Source organism: Chrysoperla carnea, chromosome 4 (genome assembly GCF_905475395.1).
Source record: "Chrysoperla carnea chromosome 4, inChrCarn1.1, whole genome shotgun sequence".
Lineage (NCBI taxonomy): Eukaryota > Metazoa > Arthropoda > Insecta > Neuroptera > Chrysopidae > Chrysoperla > Chrysoperla carnea.
Window position 1 is genome coordinate 39511286 of NC_058340.1, and position 16271 is coordinate 39527556.

The following is a 16271-nucleotide window of genomic DNA, read 5'->3' on the forward strand; positions in this document are numbered from 1 at the left end:
CAAACCAATAAAATAAATAAGGCAAATTAAAACCACAAAAATATAGCAATTATTGAAATCTCAAAAGACATCAAATTTCACTGAATCCAGTCAATTTTATAAAATTTTAAGAAGTTGTAATGTACTCCTTTGAGAATTTTACATTTAGAGTAATTCTAATTTTAATAATACAACAAATGAAAATTCTTGTATTGTGGTAATTTCATTAAAAACCGAAAAACCTGGTGGGTGTTGAAAATGAGAATGAAATAACAATGAGAAAATGATTTTGTTTTCATATACACTTAGAAAAATTCGGAAAGTGTGAGTGTGGCTTGACCATATAAGGTTCATGTTCTTTTACATGAACACGTCTTATATCAGATTGCAAATATGTAGTTGAGATAACAAAGATCAGTTGAAATAACTTTGTAGCGTGGAGCGTTATTTTGTTGCGATTTCAACATCCTAATGTATCCAAAACCTCATTATAAAGAAGTCCCATTATAATATTTCAATATAAAAAGTGATCAAAGTTATAACTGCAAGAGTTCATGAAATGCTAGTAAAGGTTGAAAAAAATGACAAATTCTCAATACACTTACAGACAGGAAAGCGTCGTTTTCTAAATAAAGAGTATGCAATTTTGTCAAAACGCTTGCTTAGGTAAATTGGAATCTTGATAGTATATACTAAGGATCCTTAATGATTTAAGGATTGGGCGATAAATTACGAAAATCCACGTTATATAGTGGATTATAGTGGAAAATACAATAACGTTATGCAGCGTCCCCTGCCGTAGGTCCAGAGTCGTCGGCGATATTACAATACTTCTGGCGGATTGCACTATTCAATATAGTAATATTACTAACTTATGTTAACATAGATACTATAGTATCTGTCTCTATACCATACCAGCATTGTAGTAGCCGCGATACATTTCTTACCATGTGAGGAGAAATTAAACGTACATAGCAAGCGATTGAACTGGGTTGTGTACCCAGTCTAAGTGTTCTGAGTACACAACCCTGAAAAGGGTATGTGATATTTGATTGTATAACGAATATAATAATACAAGCATATAATATATGTAGTATGTATAAAAGTATGACTCATAGGAAAATAACTTTAGTATTTCCCAGTTTTATTGTCGTCGGCGGCGTCTAGAATTATTATTGTTTCTTTTTCTATTACTATGTGTTTGTCTTTTTTTTGCTATGTTAGTTTCTGTATGTGTTTGTTAACATCGACATCCATATTTTTTTTTATTAAATAACAAATCAGAAATACGATGGATATATGTCGAAACAGTTTGTCTATATGCGAAAGAAAAAATTGCTTTTTCTACTTAATAAAATACTCATTTTTTCACATATGATTGAGTGAGTGGCTTTATTAAAGTGATTTTTTTATTTGTTGTAGGTCATCAATCTAAACATAGTGTGTACTACATTATTTTTTGAATTGAACAAATTTAATAGGATCAGAATATGCATGGTGGAAAGGTCGCTGAATGGCCAAGAACAGTATTCATCCATAATTTTTCTGAGCTTTCTTCGATAACACGGTCAGCTCTCAACAATACAACAATACAATTAATTTAATTTGACATTACTATAAATTACAGATTTCTGTAAAAGTAGTCATTTGACATTACCATAAATTACAGATTTCTGTAAAAATAGTCAATATAAAATATTTCACGGCCATCTTTTCTGATATATTCAATAAATAATTACGACTATTATACATTTAAAAAAAAGAAAACCATACATATATTTTACCTGCGTAAAACAATCCTTACCATTATTTCGAGTGTTATAGAAAGGGGATAAGCGAGAGCAATCTTTATCATATATATATATATATATATATATATATATATATATATATATATATATAATTATCTATGATTTTCAGTCGGTACTTACGTGTTTCGGAACACTTTCTGAAAAAATCGCTGCCATAATTGTGCATCATCCAATCCTAATAACAAAATATTGTAAAAATCTTTGATGTTAAGCAGATGTCGCGTATAAAAATGATTTTCCCAAATCAAATATAATTTGAAATAAATACTTTGAAGGAAATTAAAATCTGATTATAATTCCTCCTGTCTTACTCGGACTATATATTCGCTTTTATATCGAAAAATTAACTTGCATTAATTAAGGTCAGCATCTATAGATTCAAAATTCATTTTGATGCAATTTAAATTCATTTCCTTGAAATTGACACTTTACAGCTTTTCGGCAATTTTCTGTTGGGTTTAGAAAACAAAAAAAGAACTTTCATCATTATTGATTTTGAATACACAATCATAGACTAAAGGAGGCAGTCTTTTAATTTAAATAAAATAAACTTTTCTACAGGTATAACATGTTAAACCATTGAAGTTTGTATCGTTAACGATGGAAATGATTAAAACACGGAAAATTTCCAAAATAACATAAAATATATATAATTTTAATTTTTGATAAAATACTTGTTTTCTGAAATATTGCATCATATAAAATATTTAAGATAAATCATCTTATTTAAATTCAAAACAAAACTTATGATTTATTATTTGTTTAAATTATCGATGCGTAGAACCGCATTGAAAATTCCATCATTAAATGAAAGAATACAACAAAAACTTATACTCGTATATAAAAAACAGATGTTCTTCAAGATTATTATTACTATTTTATTAAATTATTGTTATATAAAACAAAAATAACAAACTAATGATGGAATGTGCAGGGTGATAATTAAAATATGTTTCTTAATACCAATGTATTTGTGAATTGATATCGGCATATTTCGGAGTTAATAATTTTTTTATTTAGCCTACCTTTTAACAGTTTTCAAGAACGGTCTCTGTAAAATTCAAAGACAACCGACATATATCAAGCTTTTTGTGTCGACTGTCGAATTTTTTATAATATAATTCAGTCATAAAAGCTTTCAATTCATTCCACGTTTCATTGAGAAGAAACTGATGAACCTTTTTTATTGAGAACTATTTATTCTGCTGCAATAGGCAAATTTTATAGATTCCAGGTCCGACAAGCAAATCTACATATAACACCTTAGTTATTTTTTCAGTGAAAATAAGTCAAAAGTTCTCTTGATAATATGAAGTTAAGAAATTTTTCTTTAGGTCCCATCTTTCTCACGTTTGAAACTCTCCTAGTTTCATTCAATTATTTTCAAAAATATATTGGACAATTCTGTGTCACGAAATCAAAATTAATAACTTTTGGAACACCATTGTAAAAATTTAATAAAAATACTTTTTTATTGTGTGTCTGTCTGTGGCATCGTAGTGCCTAAACGGATGAACCGATTTTTTTTTTGGTTTTTGAAAGATAATTTAACGGAGAGTGTTCATAGTTATGTTCTTAGTTACCCGGAAAAATAAAAAATTGGAGATGATCTTCAAAATCGATGCTGTTTGGAAAAGGCATGATATATCAATAATTACTATGGAAATGAATGGTCGAATAAACCTGGCTCAATTCATTTCGAAAAGTGAAAAATAATTAGGTATTTCAATGAATTCAAAAGAACAAAATCAACTCAAATATTTCAAATTCAATTAAAATATTTCCAAAAATTTGTCCCAAAAAATGATAGATCTCTAAGTATTCTTTTCATCTCATTTGATGTCCTTGACCATCACTTTTATATTGATTTAGGAAAGAGTGTTATAAGTTTAAAGTATTTATCTATATCTGTGATATTAAATTTTGTAATTTCACTCGTGTTTTGTGTTTTTAATTAACACACTGTATATAACATTAATAACAGTATTGTTCAAAAATATGAATTTTTAATGTATTGAATGAACTTATGTTTATAAAGTGTGACAGAAAAATTAGCATATTTATTTATTATTTCAATTATAATAATAGCACAAACGGCTAACTCACATACGGAGCACCATCCATACTAACACATAGTAAGTAATATATATTATTTTATAAAAAACATAGAAATATGTTAATTTTAATACTTATCATAAAAAAATATTAATGAAATATTATGTTCGTACTATTTACTAATTATTAATATTTACAGCTACTAAAGTGCATTATAAAAACAATACAATATACTTGCATTAAAATTAATGCTACGATTTTAAAGATTTACTGGTTTTTAACAATGGTACCAAAATTGGTTTTAATGGTACAAAAAAAGAGCCCGTAGTCGTTAAATTAGTATTCAAAAGTCGATACGAATATCGATATCGAATTAAGTAAAGACGAAATGAAAGAAGAATTGGCTAGGGAGACAGTTAAACAGTTATAAAGCACTTTTTTATTTTTAGACTTGTAGTAAGAATGATAGACATATAAGTGAGGCATAATTCTCAATAAAGTGGCTATTTTCATTGCGTTTTGTGGTAAGAATAATAATTTTCAAAAATTTGCTAAAACATAAAAATGTCTGAATTGCCTGTATCTATCGGTAACAAAGCCTACTGTAAGAGAAATTATTTATCTTACTGACTCTTCCGTTGTTTATACGAAATTTTTAAAATTGTTGAAACAGGATTTGTTTGAACTATAACTTGGTGTATTTAAAGAAGTTTCACGTTCTTTGTATATTTAAAGCTATCGCCACTCATGTCTATGAATCTGGCCACAAAGCAATATCACGAAGTTTATTTTAAGTTATTTGGATTTTGGATGAACATTTCTTTTCTTATTGAAATTAAGTTTGCCTGAAGTACCCTGACACCTGTGAGCGGTTATTTTAAGATATTTTCAACATGGTATTTGCAGTTCCTATTCTAAAACTATGGTAAAACCAACTTTTTGACAGAATTGAACGATTGATTTTTTCAAATAATATGGATAGAGCTTACTATGAAAGTTTCAGAAATTTTGACCGTTTAAAATACGAGTAAGCCATTACCTAAGCTTCCAATTTTGGCAATTTACATCAAAATAAATACCTTGAAAACGACGTGGTGCTATTTTTTTTCTAAAAACGTTATTTTCAACTCTCCTACACTTTTTTTCAATTCTGCCGAGAGAAGGTTTTAATATCTTAAAAGTGAGTTTTACATGCTTCGACCAACGGTATCGTGAACATTGAAACTGATTATATCGCGATCTAAACGACCAAAAATTCTGCAAAATCGGGATCTTAGATCTTAAATTATTCTGATTCTGGGGAAAAAATATGCCAAATCTGTCGACATGTGCTTTCGTTCGGAAAATACCTTTAATGCGGTTACGCGAATTTAAGGGGGTAGTGCGCATTCCTGAAACAAGCTGAGAAAATTGTTGATTTTACTATGATTTTACGATAATTTTTTTAATGATTGATATAAATTACAAATGCCATATAATTTTGCTGTTGCTATTACCGCGCCAGATTACATTCTAATAATTAGAAAAAAAGTATTAAAACCATTTTAGTGGATCTCTAATTTTAATAATATGGTTAAATATTGCAATTTTAATTTGCCGGGCAGTTTGATTTTAAGATGCAAGATGTACTTCATCTAAATAAGTTCTATACGAAATGAAAAATTAAAAGAAACTATCGAATATTTTTCCAACTCTCGAAAAATTTAATTTTCTAGGCTTCAGCTCACGAATGAGTGTATATAAAAGAATATTTGAAAAAACACTTATACTGGAGTAAATTCCATTTTTGACGCCATTTTGTTTTTTATACATGTTGCACCACTCCGGGAAAGTAAAAAATTTCAAAAAATACTTATTTTGATGTGAAAAGAAAAACCCCAAAGTTTCGCTGCTCGAACTTTTAATCCATACACAAGGCGTAATTTCACTCTACTATTAATAAAATATAATGAATGTAAAAACAGCTAAGAAATAAAATTTGTACTTACCGCATATTAATAAAAAACAGACATAATAATGCTAATCATCCTAGATACTCTAACAAATTCTAGAAGAAGCAAGCAATTTTGTGTAATTTGTGTGTATAATTTGTAATTTTGTTGGTCTATTTATAATAAGTGCGATGGTTACTCTACCAGGTGTTAAATGTATTGGGTGGTTCCTTTATTTAGCGGCAGGAAAGTAAAGCATATTAAATACAAGTTTTAGTTTTGATCTCCACTCTTGGTAGATTCACGATAAAAGAGTCAGAGAAACTTAATCGTATGCTTTCCTGCGTCTTAAATACCGAAACTAAAGTATCCCAAATATCGAACAAAATGAATGGTACTACAAATTGGATGGCTCTAATTTGAAGAATATATTTATTTTGTATAATTGTGTTGAAAGTTTAGTTGCGACTTACCTGTAAATGCACTGAGAAATGACTGTTCTGCTTTGGCCACGCGTATGTGAGCAGCAATCATCTCTAAGTCCACGTACAGGAGACGCAATATGATTTGATTCGTGAGCCAAGCGTGAGCATCTAGTAGCCAACTGTGAACTAACATAATATACATATATACATATAAAAATCAGAAAAATTATAAAATCTGTACATATATTACAAAATTGATGGTAATATTTCTAAAAAATAATATCTACCTTGTCTAATGGAGACGTTCGAAATCAAATTAAATTTTAATTAATTAGGAAAAAGGTTTCGTAGTCGTTCTGTTAGTCTTTGTTTTTAAATTTCAAAACGAGTACATGGCTTATATGCAATTTAATTTTTTTTTTTTTTTTCAAAACTAAGAGCGAGAACACCGGAACGTTAAAAATGTAAATTGCTTAGCAGATAGAAAATAGAATTACAAAGCCACACGCCCGGCATACAAGCATTACGTTTTATATGCATCTCAAAGAGTAGTTCCACCATACACATTCAAGAATGGAAATTTTGACGAAAAATTTCATTGCATTATATCTGAAATTTCAGCAACTGGTCTCGACAGATTAACGCGATCAAATTTTTTCTTTAATACCTAATGAATTGATTTCGAATGCAATATATGCGATCGATTCATCGTAAGTTGGAACTCTGGGATTCGTGATTCCTAGAGAAATCATGGAGTTTATATTCATTTGGGCAGTATTAAAAAATTCCCCGAGAGGCCATGGCGATGTTGGCCATTTGGGAAATCTTACAAAATTCTCGGAGACCATGACGTTGTTACCCATTTGGGAAATATTATAAACTATACAATTTTACTTGTAAATTACGATCGCCCTTAATTAAAACGGTAAAAAGCACCTTTAAATACAAAATAGGCTGTTCTAATGAATTAACTATTCTAATGAATTTTAAGTAAATTTTGTATTCAAAGTCTATAAACATACAAATTAAAACAATTGATTAAAATAAAAAAGTTTCTCAACACTTAAGGAAAGTTACTGAAATATTTTTGCTTTAGTCCGTAACGGGAATACTTGCTAGCTAATTCGAAATTTATGTACATTTACATGCAAATTGTTTTGCAAAAATCGAATATTTCGTTCTGTAACAAACAAACGTACAAGTAAGGCAATAAGTAGTATAATCAAGTATTGACTACGTAACCCTAAATTAACAAATGATTGAATTTATCTGAAATGCATTTATTCACATTAGACATGGAAGATTTATTTAAATTTAAGTATAGTTTAGCTGACTTGATGCTGTAAATATTATCAATTCAAATAATAACAAAAAAATGACAATATAATACAAATTTAATAGTTCGGGAGACGCACGGGAAAAATATCCGTGCGAGATTACTGCAACAAGAATTTAAAACTTTTACTTTCAATCAACCGAAAAATTAAACCAGTAAAACATGATATCCATGAAAGTAGATGGTTAAAATTTTGTATAAATCGTCAAATACTTCCAGCGCTATCTGTTTGTCCATGTTTTGCGATATAGACATGTTAAAAGAGTCTCCCTGGAGTTATTTCAATTTGCTAGAGAATTATACCCCTCTCTCCCGATTGCTGTTGCTTGATCAAGTCCCCACAAGAAACGCCAGAGAAGACGATATCGTTTACTGGTAGTAAACGATCGTTTGCTGATTTTTCCCCGTATTTCTCCCGAACCATGATTACAAAATACATCAAAATGCTAAACATATTATTACATGTTACAAATTGACACACTCTATCATCTACATGTTCTGTGAAGTGTAAAATAGTTTTATAATATAAAAATTATTTATTTTCATCATATTCGCAGCACTTTTTATTTTTATATGAAAGAGTTTCAAGAAGTTTGTATAACTTATAAGTATATATTCAATCTATTGTGAGATTAACAAAACGGCACCTGAACTTTTGTAACTTAGGCAATTATATTAAAACTTGTATAATACGAAGTTGTTCATTTTTTATTTATTAATAAAATGATAATTTAATCATAGAATATACATAAAAATGCATCAAATGTTTATGAAGCATGGTCGAAAAATATACAATATTTTATTCGATTAAATATGTTTAGTTCGTAGTTAATATGAAGTACTTTAACGTCGATCGAGACGCATCTTCTTTATGGAAGTCTTCACGAGTATTTTAATTAAGATAAATCACTCTGTTGGACTGACAATACAAGAAATCCCGAAAAGAATTGATTCTGCAGAAACTTATAGAGAAGTTGCTACTTTTTTAATTTAGTATTTTCATGTAATTTTACAATTGAAAATGGTTCTTCTATAATGGTTTTACTATAAATTAAAACGCCAGTGACGTCAACACATCGCTTTAGTAACATCATCGCCCGGAGAAATGATAAAATAACAGCCAGAATGATAAATTTTTTACCTTCCAACTTGCTTTCACTATATAATAACGTAATCTTTCACAGAAACAAGCCCAAAAATATGCGTTTGGAGTAATTCCGATTGATTCACGACCACAACGGGTGTAAATACGCCACAACCAATTACAAGTCGTGTTTTTATTCAAAAATCTATTTTTAATAATAATTGATAAAAATGAAATATTAATTTTTTTTTTAAATGCTTAAATACACCTAAGATGTGAAAATCACCCAATGGAAATATTCATAATGTGCCTTTCCGTAAGCAAATATATTTAAATCGATAACCTAAATATCCTATTTTTAAATATGTTCAACCTAAGTTACATCGTGTAAGAAAATGATTGGCATTGGTACACCGTTGATGAAACTATCTTGTTTAAATTTTCTCATTTTTAGGTACTTAAGTTTTCCGATAGAGGTAAATTTTTTTTAACATAATAGAGAAACCATTTTACACCAAGAATCAAATTTCCGACAGGTTGGACTCATTCCATTTGCAGCATATACTACCAGAACGTATTCAATCTATACAAAGTTAGAAATCACTAAGGGTGGTTTTTCAAATTACGATAACAATATTTTGCTTACTTGCTCAATTGTTTCAAGAAGTTTTTGTGTTTTTAAAATATTATCTGCCCCTCTAAATTTGACATTCGATCCCTAAGCATCAGTTACTATTATTATTATTTTTATTATTTATATGTCACAATAAGCTTTAAGATTTCGATCATAATTTGACCGAATTTTTATAGTTTTGTGAGTTTGAACTTCAAAATTTATACCAGATTGTATTATTTGACAATATTCAGTCATTTTCTAACGCATTGTGAATACAAGTATGTAAAGAACATGAGTTTTTCACAGCTATTACCAATTGGGAATAAGAAAATGTAACAATAATCCCTAGATAAAAGATAAAATATATGAATCTTATACACATAATAATATAACACATATTTAGAACGACATGCAATAGAGTTTTACTGAGATTGTGAAGAAACATTATATATACTTTATTCAAGTAAATCTAGCTTCAAAAAGTGGAATTATCCCCTTTTTTTCTACTTTACACTATTTTGATTAAAAATTTTGTATTACTTTTTATGAAACTTGTGCAAAAGGTATGTTTAGTCCGACTTCTTAGAAAACGAGCCAAAATAGTCTATTTTTAAATTTGAAATGATTGATTATGTTGAGTATCAGTTGAATATCTGTAGGCGTAATTTTTGGTTAAAATTTAAATTGATTTCCTAAAAAAAACTACTCGCATTGGAATTTTGAAAAAATGCGCAAGCATAATAAAATTTGTGCTTAATTTTTTCTAGAAGTCCACGTAATATTTGAAAGTATAAAAAAAGAATCACAGCCGTCATTTCAAATCCATAAGTGACAATATAATCGAACCTGGTAATGCGGGAGTCTAAAGATCTGAAATGAAACCTGCTAATAGAGGTATCTTATTTTTCTAGTATATGAAAAATAATGTAAGTTTCTTAATTGCTTAGATGCATTTAGGGGTTCTCTTGCTTATTTTGAGAAATACAAATTTTTACTCTTCCAAGCAAAATCTCAGTTGAAAGGTTTAGATGTTTTAAACACTAAAATTGAACTACGAAAAACTATGTTCTATTTTGTTTCATATATTTTGACATACTGTGGAGGATTCTATTCCTGGAAGCCCTTTTTGCCTATTCAGCTTCAACTATTAAAGGAAAGTAAAAGGTTTCATAAAAACGATGCAAGGAGATGTTGATTGAGAGATATCGATAAAAGCTAAAATTTACTCGAATATAGGATACTATTTTTTTTTTCTAAAAATTAAACAATTTATATACAAAATTTTGGTCCAAATAGTTTAACAGATTAATGATATCATAGAATATCGATACGAAAAAGTTGTTAAATACTTACCTAGAAAAATGTCTTCATCATCCACATTTGTATTATGATTTGATGTTAATGCCGCCATGCCGTGACAAAGTGTTAGTAATGTATAATATGGACTACTAACAAAGCCAGCTGTAGCCGATGGTACTAATAATCGACAATGTGGACTGGCGGCAGTTGTGGCAACACTCAAAAATTGACCACACAACATCCCCCCACCAGGGGTGGCCACACGTCCTCAATTTTTATAACAAATGAAAATCACAAACACACTGTTTGTCGAGTTCGTTTTTTGGCTAATTAATTTTTTTCTTTGTTCTTATTGACCAAATATCGTAATTATTCTGAAACAAAGTAAAAAAAGCACGATCAGATTAAAATTTCCTTACAAAGTGAACGGGATCAGAGTTAATATTTGATAGAATGGAATAAAGAAAGGTAATGGTACAATGATTCTTAGATTAATTACAAAAACAATAAATACAAATGCTTTTTCCCAAATCAGTAAATTATTTTTGTTGACATATTAATGTTTTGTACGTAATAATTATTACTAACGCATTTCTAAATTTAAATCGATAATAGTTGATAAACATAAGAAAAACATTTCGAATATTTTTATTTTAAAACATTGAACTATGCAATAAAGGTTGATCCTAGTATTTGTCACTGTCACAAAAAAAAAAAAAAAACAAGTGAAAACAAGTGAAAACAAACAATTGACTGAGTTAATTGTTGAAATACCATGTATAGGCAGTGTTGATAACTCTGTCACATTTCACATACATATATATCTGACATATTTAACTGATATTCTCATATAATGCGCAAGTGTTGATGCGCAATCGTTTGTTTTTTTGACGTCACGTAAATAACAAAAGATATTCACTTTGATATTCCTATATTAATACATACTATAAAATTTGCACCTAATTAACGCCCTCGTGGGTAAACAGTGATGTTTACAAAAAAATGTTTCAAACAAAAGTTTTTTATTTTTTTATAAGCAACATTTTTTACATTTAAACTTTTGTTCTGTCTCTAACGGTTTACAAGATGGGTCCTACGGACCCAAGACCCAATTGACCTATGATGCTCATTTACGAACTTGACCTGACTTTTTACGTCCTGAGTACGCTGTAAAAATTTCAGATCGATATCTTTTTTCGTTTTTGAGTTATCGTGTCCACAGACGGACGGACCGACGGACGGACAACCGGAAATGGATTAATTAGGTGATTCTATGAACACCTATACCAAAATTTTGTTCGTAGCATCAATATTTTTAAGCGTTACAAACTTGGGACGAAACTTAATATACTATGTATATTTCATATATACATGGTATAACAAACAAAACAAAAACAAACAAAAAAAACGATTGTGGAACTATCAAAATTACCATTGACCATTTTTATTATGCATACGAACTTGATTATTTAATTAAGTTTTATGCTATAGCTTTCAGGGACTTTTTCAAGATTTTTAAATTCCGTCAAAAATGGGTTCGTCATAAAATCGCAGCGTTTGTTTGTTCGAACAGTATTATCTTGAAGTTCATAAGCCCCTTGCTGTGGAATAGTAGCTGAGTAGGTATTTGGTTAAATGTGCTAGTGACTCAGTTGGTTAAATTGTAGCTAATTCTATACGTAATAATCAATATATTTATATAAGTTGGTGTAATCCATAAAATATGCAGCAAGGAGGGCTCCAAATAATTAAGGAGCTGAAACAATCAGCGAAAAAGTTGGTAAAACACATAGTAACGCAATACGCCTCTGGCTGCCGAGTGAGTGCCAGCATTGTGGAACCTGCGCTTTAACCCACCAAGCTGCCTTTCTGTGTATTCCGCTTATTATGCTACAAGTGTAGTGATAGTCAATTGCATCCTAAATCAAAGTTAGAAGCATGAACGAACATTTTCTGCTCTAGTGAATAATAAACAATTCGAACTAGTCTTGATAAACATTTTTGACGAATGGGGATTACTTTTTTCTTTGTGCACAATTGCTGTAAAATTGAATATAGCTCATTGTTTAATGAATTCACAAAATTTATTATTTGCCATTTTTTATCCAGGATTTTTAGTTGGGGTTAAAAATGCTAGTTTGGTTTGTATAAATTTGATTTTTCTTAGATCTTATATATAAAAGATTAGCTTAAAATTCAAAAAGTAATCGATGGATTGACTTGAAATTTTGACAGATCGTTACATTTATACACAAGAATTTATACTTTTCATCCCAAAGTTCTCACAAGGACGAATATTTATAAATAACTGAAAAAAGTGACAAAAGTCGTATAAGCTCGTATAAGCGCAAAATAAGTATATGGATGCTTCAAAGTTAATGAATACTAGTTTGATTAATTATACACATATATTTTAACAATATGGTGATTCGGATTTATTACAATCGTGGCTCAATTATCAAATTTCATGAGGGTATAAAACCACCGCTTATTTATAACAAAAAACCCCTCAAACTTTGAATATATTTTAAAATAAGATTAATTAAATCAGTAATAAAATGAAGGTCTACGTATTATTTTTAATTATACATTAAAGTTTTTAATTAACAGTCACCACCTGTACACTTGGTAGTTAGCAAACGAATTAACCAAAAACAAAAAAAAGAAGGTTAAATAAAAGCTTGCGTGTACATGTAATAAAAAAAAGAATGGTGTACCTATTTCTTAATCATCTTTATAACGTTCATAGTAGTTATAAGCCAAGCCTGATAGACAATTAGACGCCACACAACAAATACAAATATATTGCGGGTGGATTTATTATTTTATGTAATATTTATTTATTATGTAAATTATTTATATTTTTATATAAATCAATTCAACAACCCACCATTATAAATAATATTTAGTGTAAACAAATTTTTTTCAACATTTAAATATTAAAAATATAATATGCTAGCAGATATCCGAACGCTTTGATGGGCATTTCTCCTTTAAAAACCAAGACTATCACATTATAGCCCTCACTTATCCTACCTTTTGTTCACAATTTTATGGATTTGAATTTTTTGGTAGGGAATTATTGCTTTTTTGAAAATGAAGATTTGCCCATGATACTGGCTGACATTGTAACTTTCTTCAGTTCCAATCATTCAATTAACGTGATATTTATACTTTTTGGATCAAAATTACACCATCCACCAGGTTTCATCAAATTTCAAAACAAAATTGTTTTTGTAATTTTCTCGATTTCGTCAAAGGAAATTTTCATTTATTCATCGAGAAATTTTTTTTTCTCCAATTTCGATAACCATTAAAAGTGTTTACTTAATTATATTACATATTTTCAAGGAAAAAAAAGATTAATAGCCCATCAAAACGATAGTAATGATATTCGGTATGCACCAAAATTTTTTGATGTCACAACTTGCAAAAAAAAAAATGCATTTTTTTTTATTTACATGAGTTTCTCAAGGGAACGTTTAGATAATTCCGCAACTTTCAGCCAACTAAATTTGATAATTATGGTGATATCAAAGCTAAAGTCAATCATATTTTTATAATAAGGCTCTGTATGGTCGATATATATATTAAGTTGTTTTAAATCTTCATTGATTCAATTTTATATAAGGTCATTTGTTATATCGTTAAAAATTTAGATAATCTAAATCGTTATCGAAAATTTCAACAACAAAATAATCGTTATATGCACATAATATAAATTGTAGCTTAGCAACAAGGGCATTCGGATAGTGAAAAGTCCGTGTTTCGAAACCAACCAGAATGTGTAATTTTTGATACTTTATTAATGGTAACTAATTTTAATAAGTTTCTCATCTAGTTGAATAAAAAAAAAACATATAGCCAATAATAAAATTATAAAATAGTAATATTTTAAAATACTAATGAAGTATAAAGTAGTTAAGTTAGAATTCTACTACCAATTGGCATGCACCAGCCTGTCTGGCTCCGTGCATCCATTTCTACATATTATTTTATTAAAGTACTATACTATTGCTGTGTTGAATGTATTTAAAGTAAAATATAATATGATTCCGGAATAATAACGGGTGAAGGATCACTGTAGTATGGAATGGGTTTTGAATACGAGAATGTGTGATAGTAGTGGTTAGTTTTGACTCTTTGGTTATTGAATGTCACGCGATCCAATTACTCTACGTATCTGGGAAAACTATATATGTACAGGTTGTACTTGAGATAATGACGAATTTTAAAAATGAATTTTAAAACCTTTCCATTGGTTAATTTTTTTTAAGGAAATACGAGTATGGTAGATTAAAGATTGAAATTCTGATGACCAAACAAACAATCGACTGAGTTAATTGTTGAAGTACCCTGTATAGAAAATGTTGAATACCAGTGCTTGCATTATCTATTATATATATTTATTGTGCGTAGATGTCAGTCACTGTACTTCTTCTACGGATGGACTGATTTTGATGAAATTTTGTGTGTGTGTTCAAGTGGATCCGATCAAAGTTTAGATTCGGTCCACTACAACTGTTTTTGAGGGGTCCGCACCAAAAAAATTAAATTTCATTAAATGGTGGGAGCGCATATAAAATATATATTTCATTATTATAACAACTTACTATGTACTAAGTATTTTTAATAGTATTGAGGCATTATTTATTATTATTCAGGTTTTGTGAATAGGTATCTATTAGAGCTATATGCGAGCGCAACGAGCTCCGCTGCCAAAGACTCCATCCAGGTCGAAAGTCGAAGGTCAGGCCATAGCCTAGATAGGCGGACAACAAAAATGGACTATTTAGGTGATTTTATGAACACCTATACCAAAATTTTGTTCGTAGAACCAATATTTTCAGGCGTTACAAACTTGGGACTAAACTTAATATACCATGATATATATTACATATATACGGGGTAAAACAAACTGAATATACCTTGACATACATTACATATATACAGAGTATATAAAATTATACGTGAAATTACTTTAATACTGATCTTACACTTTTTATGATGTCGGTCGACAATATTTTTAAATTTTTTGAATTTTTTTATAATGGTCTTAACTTTTTACGATCAAATAATACCAATGATAAATATATATAATTTAGAAAGGCAACTATTTATTTAAATAATCGGATAACCTTCTACAAAGACTTAAACGATTTATATTGTATATTAAACAAAAATCAGACATTTGTTGACAGTTACTACCTTGTTCATATTACCTTTAGACGAAACACGTTTCTCAGAAATTTGAAGAAAAGTATACCTGTGACTACATACTCATAAATTAATAGGCTATTATCTAGGTTTGATCTATGACAAGTTGCAACTGTGCGAAAAGTTTTTTTTCAAATTAAAAAAAATACATCTCATGTACACAACGATCCTATATTCCATCCTGTATTTATACGTTTGATTTTTTATTTTACTATATAAATAAATTATCTAAATGGGTAAAGTTCTGTGAAATGTTTTGTTTATTGTAATGAGTTTTAGCATTCCGTAGTCGATTCTTATTAGATTTTTCCAATCAGAACGGCGGAAGATACGCAATTTATTTCGTATCTTCTATTATTTATTATTTAAGTCTTCGTAGTATTATTTAAGTCTCCCTAATCTATAATTTTGACGCCCTTAGCCTAGTCACCCTTTTATATATAGCCTAGTCGGCCTATACGTAAATTCAGCCTTGTTTGTAGTAAATTCTTATTAAAACTATATTTATTTTAAATATG

At 29.0% G+C, this 16271-nt stretch overlaps 1 protein-coding gene across 2 annotated transcripts in view; it reads right to left on the bottom strand.

Annotated features, from left to right (window-relative positions):
* Window positions 1–16271, bottom strand: part of LOC123298197 (protein Fe65 homolog) — a 218335-nt gene that overhangs the window by 116177 nt on the left and 85887 nt on the right. For both annotated transcript variants that reach the window (XM_044880138.1, XM_044880137.1), the window contains exon 3: window positions 10591–10910. In XM_044880138.1, the coding sequence (XP_044736073.1) occupies window positions 10591–10777 (187 nt within the window). In that variant the 5' untranslated portion in view covers window positions 10778–10910. The remainder of the gene's footprint in view (window positions 1–10590; window positions 10911–16271) is intronic.